The sequence below is a fragment of the Gastrolobium bilobum genome, unplaced genomic scaffold (genome assembly GCF_033153095.1).
Source record: "Gastrolobium bilobum isolate Gb01-03AN ecotype WA unplaced genomic scaffold, APGP_CSIRO_Gbil_v1 utg6855, whole genome shotgun sequence".
Taxonomy (NCBI): domain Eukaryota; kingdom Viridiplantae; phylum Streptophyta; class Magnoliopsida; order Fabales; family Fabaceae; genus Gastrolobium; species Gastrolobium bilobum.
The window spans coordinates 1-14,880 of record NW_026899083.1 but is presented as its reverse complement, the minus strand read 5'-3'; the positions used below and the strand labels follow the sequence as shown (position 1 = coordinate 14,880).

Sequence of the window (14,880 nt, the reverse complement as noted above, 5' to 3'; positions counted from 1 at the left end):
ACCTAACTGTGTTTCCAAACTTTCTGTAGTTTGAGAATTGTGAGCAATCATGGCAAGACAAGAATCATTGTCGTCCTCTTCCTTTAGCTATGGATGGACATACGATGTGTTTCTGAGCTTCAGAGGCCAAGATATTCGTCACGGTTTCATTGGCCATCTCTACAAAGCTCTTCGTGAGAGGGGAGTTCACACCTTCATTGATGAAGAAGAGCTTCAAAGAGGGGAACAAATCACACCTTCACTTGTCAGGGTAATTGAAAATTCCAGGATTGCGATCACTGTGTTTTCTAAGAACTACGCTTCTTCTTCATTTTGCTTAGACGAACTTGTTCTTATTCTTCACTACATCAAGGAAAAGGGTCGGTTGGTTTTGCCGGTTTTTTATGACGTGGATCCTTCTCACGTGCGACATCAGACAGGTAGCTATGAAAAAGCGCTCGCTACTCTTGAAGAGAGATTTAAGGATGACAAGGAGAAGGTGCAAAAATGGAGGATGGCTATGCGTCAAGCAGCTGACTTGCCTGGCTTTCATTTCAAACTTGGGTACTGCTTTACCTTCCTATGTTATTATTATTTATTTATTTTTAAATTTGTCTTATGATTTGGTTTAATGTTAGTATGAATCATTTAGTATGACTTCACTCAATAATTGGGCAGGAATGAGCACGAATATGAGTTTGTTGAGAAGATTGTTAAATATGTCTCCAACTGGATTAATCGCACTCCTTTACATGTTGCGAATTATCCTGTTGGATTGGAGTCTAAAGTGCTAGAAGTAATCTCACTTCTCAATGTCGGATCTGATGGAGTCCACATGATAGGGATCCATGGAATTGGGGGAATAGGAAAGACAACAGTTTCTCGAGCAATTTTTAATGTCATTGCTGATTCATTTGAAGCTGTGTGTTTTCTTGATAATGTGAGAGAAAATTCAATTAAGCATGGATTAGAACATATCCAAGAGACACTTCTTTCTAAAATAGTCGGGGAGAAAGATATTAAGTTAGCAGATGTTAATATGGGAATTTCAATAATACAGGATAGGCTCCAGCGAAAGAAGATTCTTTTGGTTATTGATGATGTTGACAAACGAGAGCAGTTGCAGGCAATTGTTGGAGGGCATGATTGGTTTGGTTCTGGTAGCAGAATCATCATTACAACTAGGAACAAGTATTTGCTAACAAGTCATGAGGTTGAGAAAACTTATGAGGTAGATGGTTTGAATAATAAAGAAGCTTTTGAATTACTTGGTTGGAATGCTTTTAAATCTTCCAAAGTTGATCCAAGTTATGTGGACATTTTAAACCGAGCTATAACTTATGCTTCTGGTCTTCCACTAGCATTGGAGGTAATAGGTTCCGGCTTGTTTGGGAAAAGTATAGAAGAATGGGAATCTATATTAGATCACTATGAGAGAATTCCTAATAAACAGATCCAAAAGGTACTTAAAGTAAGTTTCGATTCTTTGGAGGAATATCAACAGAAAATTTTTCTTGATATTGCTTGTTGCTACAACGGATATCAATTAAGAGAGGTTGAAAATATACTTCATGCTCATTATGGTTGCCCCATGGAATTTTACATTGGAGAGTTGATTGAAAAATCTCTCATAAAGATTAGTTCAGATGGTGAAATGACAGTATTTAACTTGATTGAGGATATGGGTAAAGAAATTGTCCGACAGGAATCACCAGAAGAGCCTGGGAAACGAAGTAGGTTATGGTTCCATGAAGATATAGTTCATGTTTTAGAAGACAATACGGTGAGTAAGACTAATATGGTTGGTTTGGTTTTTCATCTCGAACCTTGATTTATTTCTTGGACTATTATATACTCAATGACAAGTCATTTATTCCTTTGTTTCCAATCTTATATATATATATATATATATATATATATAATGTTTGTGAGTGAGTGTGTGTGTCTTTTGTGGCTGACAGGTGTTTTTTGTGTTCAAAAGGGAACTAGCAATATTGAAATCATACATCTGCATTTCCCCAAATTTGAAGCAGCAGTGAACTGGGATGGAAAGGCCTTCGAGAACATGACAAACTTAAAAACACTTATTATTAGAAATGGTCATTTTTTGAAAGGTCCTACACAATTTCCAAAGAGTTTAAGAGTGCTGGACTGGCAGCGGTTTCCTTCAGTCTTTACCATCTAATTTTCATCCAAAGAAACTTGCCATATGCAAGTTAACTGAGAGTTCCCTAACTTCACTTAAAGCTGATTGTTCAACTTCAAACATGGTACAGAACTGGGTTGGTCTCTCTTTTGTGATTGTCTGAGTTATTAGTAAGTTGTTGTCCAAACTCACCTGCCTTTTAATGACATGTTTGACAGGTAACTAGTTCTAGCTCAGGTAATTGTATTCTGCCAGGACAACGGATCCCAGAATGGGTTGACCACACTAGCAGGGGAAACTCTTTATGTTTCTGGTTTCGTAAGGAATTCCCCTCTATCACCGTGTCTGCTGTTTTAGGATGTTGGGATAAGAGCGAGGAACCTTTCTCTGTTAACTTTCATTTCCATGTCAAAATCAATCATATTCAGATACCTTTTGGTTTTGTTTTTAACTTTACTTTAGAGGCTGATCATATATTTATGTTAAAAAACTTAGCTTATCCAAAATATTTGGGTGATGGAGGACTACTTTTAAAGAATGAGTGGAATTATGGGGAGGTTTTATTTGTGATCCCACCAGATTCAGGTAGCTCGGGATCAATCAAATGGACTGGAGTTCATGTAAACAGGGAAAGGACTAAGGCGGAGGATTTTCGATTCACAAATCCTTATCCTCCCAAATTCAATATCGTTCAAAGGTTGTCAAACTTCTTTCTCTTTTTGAAAACATTGAGATTACGAGGCTCAAATTTGACAATCCTACCTGAGTGCATTGAAGAATGTCACTTCTTGAAATTACTAGACTTGTGCTATTGCAAGCAGCTTCGAGAAATTAGAGGGCTTCCAATAAGCATAGATGATTTCTTGGCATATAATTGCACGTCACTGAAAGTGGATTGTTCAACTTTAAACATGATACAGAGCCAGGTTGGTCTCTATTTTGTGGTTGTATCAGTTATTAGCTAAATTGTTTTCCAAACTCACCACACTTTTAATGACATGTTTGACAGGCAATTCGTTCTGCTACAAGAAAATTCTATGTTCTGCCAAGACAAAGGATCCCAGAATGGTTTGACCACTCTAGCAGGGGGAACTCGCTATGTTTCTGGTTTCGTAAGGATTTCCCCTGTATCACTGTTTCAGCTGTTTTAGGAGTTCCCGACAATGGAGAGGGTCCTATCCGTGTGAACTTTGGTTTATGTGGTAAAATCAATAATATTGAGATACCTCTTGATATCAGTTTAAATTTGAAGCATGATTTAGTAACTGATCATATATTTATGTTCAAAAACTTTACTGTTCCAAATTATGGGGGTCTTGGAGGACTACTTTCAGAGAATGAGTGGAATTATGTGGAGGTTTTATTTATGACCCCACCAGATTCAGATATTTGGGGATCAATCAAATGGACCGGCGTTCATGTAAATAGGGAAATGACTAGGATGGAGGATTTTCGATTCACAAATCCTTATCCTCCCAAATCCAAAAGTCCATTAGGTTTACTCAACCCCGCTATACAAATGTGGATTCGATCCTCCATGCATTCACATTGGGAGCAACCTTTGGATGAAGTGTATAGCAATTATGCTTCACCTAATGACGGCCTCGGCTTTTCATGCATACAACCGGAGTGGACTACTGTCCTAGGTAAAATGTCTACTTGTACCATATGGTTGTTTTGCTTCTATCAGTAATATATCATATGCACATCTCACTAGTAAAGTTAAGGTCACTCGCACATTGCCGTGTCATTAATCACTGTCTGACCATTCTTTGACCAGATGGAGCATTCCTTGATCATCAAGCAAAAGATCCAGGACAATCATCTCCAGCCCCAGATTTTGCTTAGATGCAAAATATTCAGGCCCAAAGTCCCACTTCATCAAGTGGCCAAGTCAGACCAGAACTACACCTGAGAACCAGTTCCACTATGTTGCCAACAACTTTTGACGCATCTCTTGGAAATCAATCTGAACTAACTCAAGATGATGATGTAGTGACCCATTTTGGTTCAAGTGAAGATGCCAGGGAAGCTTAGAAAATCATAAAAGACATCATTTCCAAGGATGCTTCTGTTTTGTTTCATCCTGAATTGTGTAGTGTCATGATAACCAGGTTAGAGTACCTCTCCAATTTGTCTGCAGACCATGGTATATCAAGATATATGAGAACACTGATATCAGAAGCCTCAAGGAAGTTCACTCATTGGAGTAGGGACTACATTGAAGCAAGCAAGACAATTTAAGTAGTATTTCGACCATGTAATCCATTATACATGAAAGTAAAAGTTATTTCCATTTAAAATTTATGTTGCGTTAGGTCTCATTTTAAATATAAATTGTGTTACTACAAGGATGATTACACAGAAAACTGCCAAAAAATGCAACCTATATTCTTGTAAAGAGGTGGTTCTCCGAACTCGAACCTGAGACCATCAATAATTAACTTTAGTAATATTGAAATTATATATATTTTATAGACCATCGTAATTATGTTTATGTACACGTAAAAATATTAATACTAAAGTAAACCATATTTACACACACATTCTACTCTAATTATTTACTCAACCCTCTTTGCTCTTTTTTCTGTCATTGTTGTTCTTCCATTTTCTCTTCACATCCGTCATCTCTCCAATTCACCAATCCAACACAACCTGACCCATCTCTATTTTTACTGAACTAATTCCCTACTCAATAATACTAACTTTAACTTGGACTTGGACTTAATCTGCTTCATAGAGGGAAAAAAGCTTGAAGGTATAGCAATTCCCATATAGATGACGGGGTTTTTTCATTGGTTTTCTGTCTGATGGCTCTGCTTTGATGTTTAACTCTTGCCAGTGGCTGTGTTTTGCATGCTTGTGCGTGGCATAGAGATTGTGAGGGATCAGCAGAGAAAGTGTAATGGCCAATGGCTTAGGGTTCTCTAAACTCGAGCATTTGAGGTAGCTAGCTGGAAGTACACAACTTCATAGCAAATTTGAAATCACTCTATTCGATCTCAATTGTCTTCTCCAGCAATAATGTTTTTCTAGTGCTTCTGGTTATAAGTTTGTACATTAAAACCAAAGGTTCCAAGGTAATATTGATACGGCTGGACAGAAAATAAATAAATATGGAAGAATATATGAGAGGAAGAAGTGCAAGGGATTAGAAGACCCACCTGCACAACATATGTAGGAATTAAAGAGTGAGTCAGCATATTGTAATGCATATCTGAATCAGTGCTACAGTTCAGATTTATCAATACACCTTTTTTCTTAATTTTTCCCTGCTATACACTGATACCTATCATATATAGAGTTGGCAAAATGGCCAAGCCCGCCCGTCAAATGGGACGGGACGAGCTGAGTTTTTCAAATCCGCTGCTCGTTAAGCCCCTGATTTTTTTTTTTTTTAATTTTTAGTGTAAAATGTTACGGTTTTGGCTCTTTTTTTTAAATTTTTAGTGTAAAATGTCACGGTTTTGGCGGGCAGCCCGCCATGCTCGCCCAAACGGGACGGGCTGAGATATCTAGCCCACCTTCAAAGACGGGGCGGGGTGGGCCAGCCCGCTTTTTGGTGGGCTGGGGCGGGCAGCCCGTTTTGCCACCTCTAATCATATACCCTTTAATATAATTGGCATAACCATCTTGCATAATAAATTAAGGAAAAAGTGTGTAGCATTTTAAAGGATATAAAGTTGTGTCATTTTAAGTCAGAGAAAAAAGATAAATCATGAGAGAGAGTGTGAAGAAAAAGTTTTAAAGATGTGGATCTCACCTCTTTATAAGAATGAAAGGATATAAGATGTGTCATTTAAAATGACACATCTTTTTTCCATAAATTAAATATGGGAGGGGATATATATACAACCGAAAAAAACTTAGAAACTCTTACAACCTTTTAACTACAGTTAGATTAATTTTTTTATCAACGGTTCAAAATACTCCAATATAATACTCCAATCATGTTCTCTCTCTCACGTCTATGCACGTCTGCGAGTCTCTTCCTCTCCTTCTCCCTCTTCCTCTTATCAATCTCCAAAGCTTCTTCTTCCCTCTTCCTCTCTTTGTTATTGGCGTCATTTTGGAGGACCCATCTGTTACAGGTAACCGCTCTTAAATCATGATATCTGTTTTTCTTTTCATTTATTTAGTTTTTTAAAATCTTGAACCATCATGATAAATCTGCTGAAAATTACATATGATAAATCTTGAACCCAAATTACATTTAGCATACGATCTATATAAATACTTTAATTTATCTTGTACATTTATAATTTTTTTTATCTTGTACATTCAGTACACGCGTTTGTCATGATGGTTCAAAACAGGGTACATTCAGTAATTCTCCATTATTATTTAGTTTTGTTGAGAATTATGTATGATAAATCTTGATGGTTTTAGTATTGTATGAAAGTCGTACATAAGCTTCTTTTCATTGCTTTAAATCTACTGCAAGACATCAATGATCTAGATTTTGAATTTACCAAGGTGTAAGCTTCTTTTCATTGCTACTTTTCAAGGTATTCGTAACATCTTTTTTGGAATTGACTTGTGCTAACTACCAACAAACATAGCTTGAGGTAATTTAACTGGTGTCAAGAAAATTATTCATATGCTATTTTTTTCAAACAGGTTTGTTTATTATGATTGGGGTGTTGGTGGTGAAGTGATTGATCTATAAAATGAAAATATGATGGGAAGAAATAACTCACTGCTTGAGATTTTTTGTACATTGATTCTTTTTTGACTTTATATTTGTTATTCATGTTATATTAGTTTTTGTCTTATGTTATTAAAAATATAAAATGTAGATGATATGGCCACTAATCAAGCCACTTCAGCGGATGAGGATTTAATAAATTATATTGACTTCCGTGAAGATTGCATGCCAAATGAATTATGTAATAAAGTGGAATATGATGAAATGAGAGATGACAATATTGATGAAATGGAAGATGATATAGCTAATGACTTGCTTGATAATGAGTCGAATGTCATTCCATTATCACTGACAAAGAGTACTAATGTTATGATTGAGGTTGGAATGAAATTTTCGGAACGAAAGGATGTAGTAGACTTGTATTCAACATTTGGTAGGGCAAGAGGTTTTGGAATCCGGACTAGAACATCCAAGGAGAACTATGTGATGCTAACATGTGTTAGAGGGGGTTATCATCAATCGAAAAAGGGAAAAGATGTGGGTGGAATGTCTGAAACCAAACCAAGGCGGACATCATCATCACGTATAGGGTGTGAAGCTTGTCTCAAGGCTTCTAGAGATAAAAAAACAAACGCGTGGAGAATTACATATTTCACTGACAAACATAACCATGAGATGGTTACTCTAAAAAGTGTTTCATATTTGAGATCATATAGAAAAATGCCTGAGGCAACAAAATGTTTGATAGAAAAATTCAATGACGCGGGTTTGCCCACTGGAAAGGTGGCCACCATCTTCAAATCCCATGATTTAGGGATTGATAGTCAAGATTGTTATAATCATATGAAAAATGTGAGGAGAAGGATATTCGACGTCGGGGATGCACAGGCTGTGCTACTTTATTGTATTAAACAACAGTCATTGAATCCTGAATTTTTTTATTCTATTATGTGTGATGAGGATGATCGGATGGTTAGCTTTTTTTGGATTGATGCAAGATCCAGGCACGCCTATGAGCTTTTTGGGGATGTCATCACATTTGACACGACATATAGGACTAATAAGTATTCGATGCCATTTGGACCCTTTGTCGGTGTAAATAATCATTTACAATCCATTTTGTTCGGATGTGCTTTATTGCAAGATGAAACTGAGGATACTTTTATATGGCTATTTGAAGAATGGCTTCGAGCAATGAATGGGAAACATCTGATCGCCATAATTACTGACCAGGTAAGATCAATTGAATGTACTTTTTTTAATATTTCATATAGTATCTCAAATATAATTGTTTATTATTTACTTATGCCGTTTAATTTACAGGACTTGTCAATTAGCAATGCAGTCTCCAAAATTTTTCCAAATGCCAAACATCGATATTGTATATGGCATATCATGAAAAAATTTCCAGAGAAGTTGTCTCATGTCTACCATGAGAACGCGTCATTTAAGAAGCATTTCAATGAGTGTATTTGGAGGTCCAAGAGCACTCAAGAGTTTGAAGACAGGTGGAAACATCTTCTTGTTGAATATGGTCTTGATGAAAATGAGTGGTTGCGTGGACTTTATTCTATTAGATCATCTTGGGTACCAATATTTAATAGTTCGACTTTCTTTGCTGGTATGAATACTACTCAGCGCAACGAAAGTATAAATTCATTCTTTGATAGTTTTGTTATATCTAGCACAACATTAAAGGAATTTGTGGAGAAATACAACCAAGCAGTAGATGTTCTCTACGAATCATTCAAAAAAGAAGACTTTGAATCTAAGCACAAAGAAAGGCTTTTGGCATTTCATATGCCATTGGAGGAGCATGCAACTAAAGTGTATACCCGTGCAATATTTTTGAAATTTAGTAGTGAGCTTTCTCTTAGTTTACAGTTCTCTAAGGAGAAATTTGACAATGGTGGTGAATGGGTTACATATACAGTTTTTAATAGGAAAGACAAAGAAGATTCTGCAATAGTTGAGATGAAATTGGAAAGTATAGAAGCCAGGTGTTCTTGTCATTATTTTGAATTCATGGGAATTCTATGTCGGCATATTCTTGCTACATTTTTGATTGAAAATGTTGAGCAGATCCCTGAACACTTCATCTTGCGTCGCTGGAGCAAGGAAGGAAATGTTATACAAAGTACAAACATGGACATATGTACGACTGATGGAGATAAACTACTTCGGAGCTTTCTCCTACGCTCTAGATATTCCAAGCTTGATGAGCTTGTATAATAGCCCATATTAATTAATTAAACATGTTTTACTGGGTGAAATTAAGTATGAGGCTTAATAAAATGAATCTGAGTCACTTTGGAGTTAAAAAGTGTACTCAGTGAAAATTAAGGGGTATAAATGGGTACTGGCAAAAGTACCCAAAATATAAAAATAAAAATAGTAATATTCCTAGAATAATATTCCAGACTTTTGGGTAAAGTTTGGTAATTATTGGAGTTAAATAAATAGACGAACTAATACCCACATGTTACCACTTAACTTATGTTAAGTGATAAAATGCAAAAAGAACCCATCTCCCCCCCCCCAGAAACCCGTCGAGGAACAGAGGCAAAGAAGGAGAAAGGAGAAGAAGGGAGAGAGAAGAAGAGAGAGAGGAAGGAGGAAACCTTGATGGTTTTGGATGATTCAAAAGCCTAAATCGCTTAGAATCTCGCCCTCTTTCATAATCCAAGCTTAGTTTTAAGTGGGGAGCTTTGTGTGGTGGGATATTGGCTCTCAAAAATTCGGCCCTTTGGAGAAATTTGGGGTTTTGAGAGTTTCTACCTCCATTGAAGCTTGAGGAGCCATCAATCCTTGGTTGTGTGACCATTGGTGGTAAGATTCTAACCCTTGAACCTCATGATTCCTTGAAATTTGCATGAGTTAGGGTTTGTGAATAGTAAATTGGGATTTTTATGAAATGTAGTTGAATTAGCTATGTTCTAGGAAGAATGGAACTTAGAGCATGTTATGGAAAATGCTAGGAATGTCATTTAATCGGTGGAAATGAGCCTAGATAGTCATTTGGTAATTGTTCATAACATTGGAAAATTCATACTTGGATTGGTTGGTATTCTAGCATGTTGAACAATTAGTGAGATGAATGATTGATTGTGTCCTTGTGATGTCTAGGATTGAGACATTTGGACCAACCGTGAGTGATCAACCATTGGAGCAAGCTATGGAGCTTGATTAGCTCCATTGGATAGGTGAGTTCATGCTTATGTTTGGCATGAATTGTATAGCTTGGTTGATAGCTATGAGATGTTATTGGATGCAATATGTGTTGATTGCATTACACCATGTGTAGGTGTATGTTTGTAAAAGTTGATTGCTGAAACTGTTGGTGAAGAACAAAGGTTGACTGAAGCATTGAGGTAAGCCTTCGGACCTTGGGTGTAATTCCCTTGATTGTTCCACCAAGCCCTGAAAGGGTAGTGGTGATTATAGTGTATATAAATGCAATAAAATAGTGTAATGCTTTGTTATACGTATGTGTATGCATTTGGTGTGGCATAGGATGGTGTTTCCCTATGTTGGTATGTGGCATGACGATGCGTAAATCATACTTGGTAGTTAGCTGGCCAGTAGGACTATTTGCATCTGAGTTTCCTTAGGACAGCTTGAGAGCTCGAGGGATTTCTCCTGGAGATGTATTGCACTTTGCATAGATATGTATTTACTGCATTATTATTGTTATTGCTATTACACTGATATGGAACTGTGGGGTGGAGAGATGCTCCAAGGACCCCTGGTTTACTGGATATATTCGTATATCTCACCCCGTGTTGTGGGGACCCCCTTTCAGGTAAGGATGCTGCAGGAGCCTCTGGTGGCAAGTGACCATATCTGGATTATGCATGAGATGTGGCATTCCTTTTGAGTTTATGCATGCCTTTTGTAGTTGACATGTATAGGAGTTTATTTTGAAAGCCCTTGGTCATTTGTATGCCTTGATTCATTGAATGAACTTAGCCTATGCTCATGCCTTTGGTTACACCTTTTGTTGATGGGAGCCAAGGGAATGATCATAGTGTTTTGTAAGCTAAGTTCTATGATTTGTAAAGGATATGTAATGTAAATGATGCCTACTTGGAATTCAATATATGCATGCTTGTTATGTATTGAGTTGTTGAATTGGTCGGGCTGAAAATCAATTAGGTACCCTCTTCGTTAAACTGGTAAACGATGAGAAAACAAAGGTCATGCTGTCCAAATTCTAGCTAAATCTCATGAGGAGAGGTTGGATGAGTGCTAGGATTTAGTTTTGGGGCATGGACATTTGGGGTTTGTAATGGGGATGCATTTTCCCCTAGGCTTGGACTTGAGAAATGTGGGAATTGGAATTCCCTGGCAGCGCGCTTAAGCGCCCAGGAGCGCGCCCAAGCGCCCTGCTGCCCCTGCGAGTGCCAATGCATTCTGCCTCCTCGCGCTGGAGCGCCCAAGTGGGGGCTTAAGCGCCCAGGATTGCGCGCTGGAGCGCCCTGGCTCGCGCTTAAGCGCCCTTTGCTGCAGAAAGTTGGGTGGCTTACTGCCCCCTCGTGTTTTAGCGCCCAGGGTGGGGCTTAAGCGCCCAGGGTTGCGCGCTTGAGCGCCCTGGTCCGCGCTTAAGCGCCCTTCGCCACTGAAGGAGGAAATGCTTCTGTCTCTGCGCGCTAAAACGTCCCAGTGGGAGCTTGAGCGCCCAGGCTAGCGCGCCTGAGCGCCCTGTTGCGCGCTTAAGCGCCCATCCACACTGGAAATGCTGATGCTTACTGCCTCCGTGCGCTTAAGCGCCCAGATGGAGGCTTTAGCGCCCGATAGCGCGCGCTTGAGCGCCCGGTAGCGCGCTGAAGCGCGCTGGGCCTGTGACCAACACTCTCTTGTGTTGCTTCAAAGGGTCCTAACTTGGGCTACAGTGCTCCGATTTGAGCACGGTTTGAAGCCACAGGTAGCTAATGAAGAAACCTACAATATAGTAGAAGATGTGAACTAAATAAGAAGTAAATTAATGGTTTAAAAATGGAACAAGAACATGATGTTAAGCTTAATTGATATGATTCCGCAAGGTAATACGGTTATGATCACGGAATTGGGTATTACAAATTCAGTATGTTTTAAAATGAAAAATTTATCCGAATTTTAATTGAACCCATGTGATTGTAACTGCGCTTAATATCATAATGCGATGTTAACAAACCGGTTCTAGAACGGGGTGTTACATTTTATGGTATCAGAGCAGTTTCGTCGGGAATAACTGTTAGCTATTGTTGAGTATGCTTAGTGTTTGATGCTTTATAGTTGTTTTAGTACTCTTGATGATTATTGCATTTGTGATCACTAAGTGTGGGCCTGATCAACTCACTTCTTTGTGTAACATGTGTAGTGACATGACGAGGAACCGAAACAACCCCGGACCATCAAACACCAATGCTCAGCCAGAACCTGTTTTGGCTGCTCTTGTGAGGCCTAGAAGTGGCCGTGGGGCAACGGGCGTACCGCCTGATCCCGTGGCTGAAGCTCTTGCAGCCGTTCAGAGAGAGTTGGCTGCTAGCAGGCAAGCCAATGAAAATTTGTTAAAGACAAATGAAGACTCGCGGACTGCTATGGCCGCGATGATGACCGAGCTGAGGACGTTGAGGGGTCCTAGGCCCGTGAACCGGCAACCCACTCCTCCTCCTCACACTGCTACGCCTTCTCCACCTCCGTCACAGGAAGAGGGTGGAGTGGGTAACAATGAGGGTGAAGGTAGTCACCACTCTGGGAGTCTGAGTCATCACACCGAGGTTCGTCAACCTCAAGTTGAAAATGTCGGCGATCATGAAATGGAGGAAAGGAGATTGATGGCTTTCCGAAAACATAAACCTCCTTCTTTTAAGGGAGGTTATGAGCCAATGGCGGCTGCAAAATGGCTCCAAGCTATGGAGAAGATATTCAGGGTGATGAGGTGCCCTGACGCAATGAAGTTGGCTTACTTTGTTTATATGCTGGAAGAGGAAGCAGAAGATTGGTGGACAAATACCGTGCAGCCATTAGAAGCTGAAGGTCGGGAGATCACATGGCGGTTATTCGAGACATTGTTCTTGGATAACTACTTCCCTAGAGAGGCTAGGGAACAAAAGCAGAATGAGTATAACGATCTCAAACAAGGGTCAATGTCTATTGACCAATACTTCTCAAAATTCAATGAGTTGGTGAAATACGCCAACTATGGGCGAGCCTTACCCACCCCGGCTGAAATGACCTCCAAGTTCCAATGGGGTCTTAATGAGAAGATGTCTCGGAAGATGTCAAATTGTGACATCCGAGAGTTCAGTCGGTTTGTAAACCAGTGTAGAAAGGTGGAAGAAGTGTATAAGGTGTCCCAAACCAAGAAGTCTTCTGAGGCTCAGGCACCTAGTTCTCATAAAGCAACGGGCTCAGGTTATTGGAAGAACAGGAAGGTGCAAGGCAAGAAGCTGAATGCGAATAAGCCCTTCGACTTGTTCAAAAAACCCGGTACTCAGAAGAAGTTTGTTGATAGAGGACCTCCTCCCAAGTGCAAGGGATGTGGCAAAGAGCATAGAGGTCCATGTGCTACTGGTGAGGTGATTTGCTTTAAATGTGGAAGATCCGGTCACTACTCCAGGCAGTGTCCTCAGAATGAAGCAAGGACTATGGCAGTTCAAGCTACTGCTGTTCCGGTCTCTGTTGTTCAACCTATGCTAGAGTCTCAGACGGTTGGTAGAGTATATACCATGGACCGTCAGCAATCGGAGAAGGCTCCGAATCTAGTGAAAGGTACAATTTACATTGATAATATGGATGTTGAAGTGTTGTTTGATTCAGGAGCTACACACTCCTGTATGTCTGATTTTATGGCCGTTGGGCTAAATTTGCAAATGTATGACATTCGCCCTCCAATGAAAGTGGTTACTGCTACTGGAGAGGAGTGTTATACATCCGTGTTGTGTAAAGATGTTGAGTTCAAATATGAAGGCCGAGATTACATGCTGGATTTTATTTGTTTACCTATGATCAGCCTTCAAGTTATCTTGGGTATGGACTGGTTGTCAAAGAACTGTGCTATGATAGACTGCTGCGGTAAAAGGATTGTGCTTGATGCTGATGATTCTGCTACTAGTTCTTCCCCATATCTATCTGTGTTGCAGGTTAGAAAGGCTTTGAGGGCCGGGGCATTGGGATATGTCTTTGTGGGGGGTTTAGTAGGCGGAAGTCATGAGGAGATTGGCACTATTTCCGTGGTGAGGGAGTTTGTGGATGTGTTTCCAGATGAAATTCCACAACTTCCGCCTCATAGAGAGATTGAGTTCACGATTGATCTGTTGCCTGGTGTGGGGCCTATCTCTCTGGCTCCGTATAGGATGTCACCACCGGAATTAGCCGAGTTAAAGAAGCATATTGAAGAGCTTTCGGCTAAGCAGTTTATCCGGCCAAGTGTGTCCCCGTGGGGAGCACCAGTCATATTTGTTAAGAAGAAGGACGGTAGCATGAGATTGTGCACTGATTACCGTCAGTTGAATAAGGTTACCATTAAGAACAAGTATCCTCTCCCTCGCATAGATGATTTGCTTGATCAGTTGAGGGGTGCTTGTGTCTTCTCAAAGATTGATTTGAGGTCGGGTTATCATCAAATCCGAATTAGGCAGGAAGATATTCCGAAGACTGCCTTCCGATCTAGATATGGACATTATGAGTATCAAGTAATTCCATTTGGACTCACTAATGCTCCTGCGGTGTTTATGGATTACATGAATCGCATATTTAAGCCGTTTCTGGATCAATTCGTGATTGTGTTTATTGATGATATCCTGATATATTCCAAGAGTAAGGAAGAGCATGAAGGTCACTTGAGAACTGTGTTGCAAATTCTCAGAGAGAAACAGTTATATGCAAAGCCTTCTAAATGTGAATTTTGGCTTTCTCAAGTGCAATTTCTGGGTCACGTTATCTCTGCTGAGGGAGTAGCGGTTGATCCTAGCAAGATAGAGGCAGTTGTTGATTGGGAGAGACCCAAGACAGTAACAGAAATAAGAAGTTTTCTGGGTTTGGCTGGTTATTACCGGAGATTCATTAAAGAATTTTCAGCCATGGTGTTGCCATTGACCCGTTTGACCCGGAAAGATACTCCATT

At 39.5% G+C, this 14,880-nt stretch overlaps 2 protein-coding genes and 1 pseudogene across 2 annotated transcripts; all 3 read left to right on the top strand.

Annotated features, from left to right (window-relative positions):
- Positions 1 to 24: 24 nt before the first annotated feature.
- Positions 25 to 2,314, top strand: LOC133287088 (disease resistance protein Roq1-like; annotated as a pseudogene).
- Positions 2,315 to 2,333: 19 nt separating this feature from the next.
- On the top strand, positions 2,334 to 4,531 carry LOC133287089 (uncharacterized). Its single transcript, XM_061484647.1, has 3 exons — positions 2,334 to 3,051; positions 3,135 to 3,771; positions 3,906 to 4,531. The coding sequence occupies exons 1-3, from the start codon at positions 2,605 to 2,607 to the stop codon at positions 3,971 to 3,973; spliced, it is 1,152 nt and encodes a 383-aa protein (XP_061340631.1). The 5' UTR covers positions 2,334 to 2,604; the 3' UTR covers positions 3,974 to 4,531.
- Positions 4,532 to 6,095: 1,564 nt separating this feature from the next.
- Positions 6,096 to 9,005, top strand: LOC133287091 (protein FAR1-RELATED SEQUENCE 5-like). Its single transcript, XM_061484648.1, has 3 exons — positions 6,096 to 6,216; positions 6,925 to 8,006; positions 8,097 to 9,005. The coding sequence occupies exons 1-3, from the start codon at positions 6,096 to 6,098 to the stop codon at positions 9,003 to 9,005; spliced, it is 2,112 nt and encodes a 703-aa protein (XP_061340632.1).
- Positions 9,006 to 14,880: the final 5,875 nt, after the last annotated feature.

Bases quoted from the DNA above. Each gene is read 5' to 3' on its own strand.
- LOC133287091 (XM_061484648.1), top strand. From the start codon at position 6,096: ATGCACGTCTGCGAGTCTCTTCCTCTCCTTCTCCCTCTTCCTCTTATC. The intron at 6,217-6,924 runs GTAACCGCTCTT...TATAAAATGTAG, and splicing joins GGAGGACCCATCTGTTACAG to ATGATATGGCCACTAATCAA. The intron at 8,007-8,096 runs GTAAGATCAATT...TTTAATTTACAG, and splicing joins TCGCCATAATTACTGACCAG to GACTTGTCAATTAGCAATGC.
- LOC133287089 (XM_061484647.1), top strand. From the start codon at position 2,605: ATGTTAAAAAACTTAGCTTATCCAAAATATTTGGGTGATGGAGGACTA. The intron at 3,052-3,134 runs GTTGGTCTCTAT...CATGTTTGACAG, and splicing joins TAAACATGATACAGAGCCAG to GCAATTCGTTCTGCTACAAG. The intron at 3,772-3,905 runs GTAAAATGTCTA...TTCTTTGACCAG, and splicing joins GGAGTGGACTACTGTCCTAG to ATGGAGCATTCCTTGATCAT.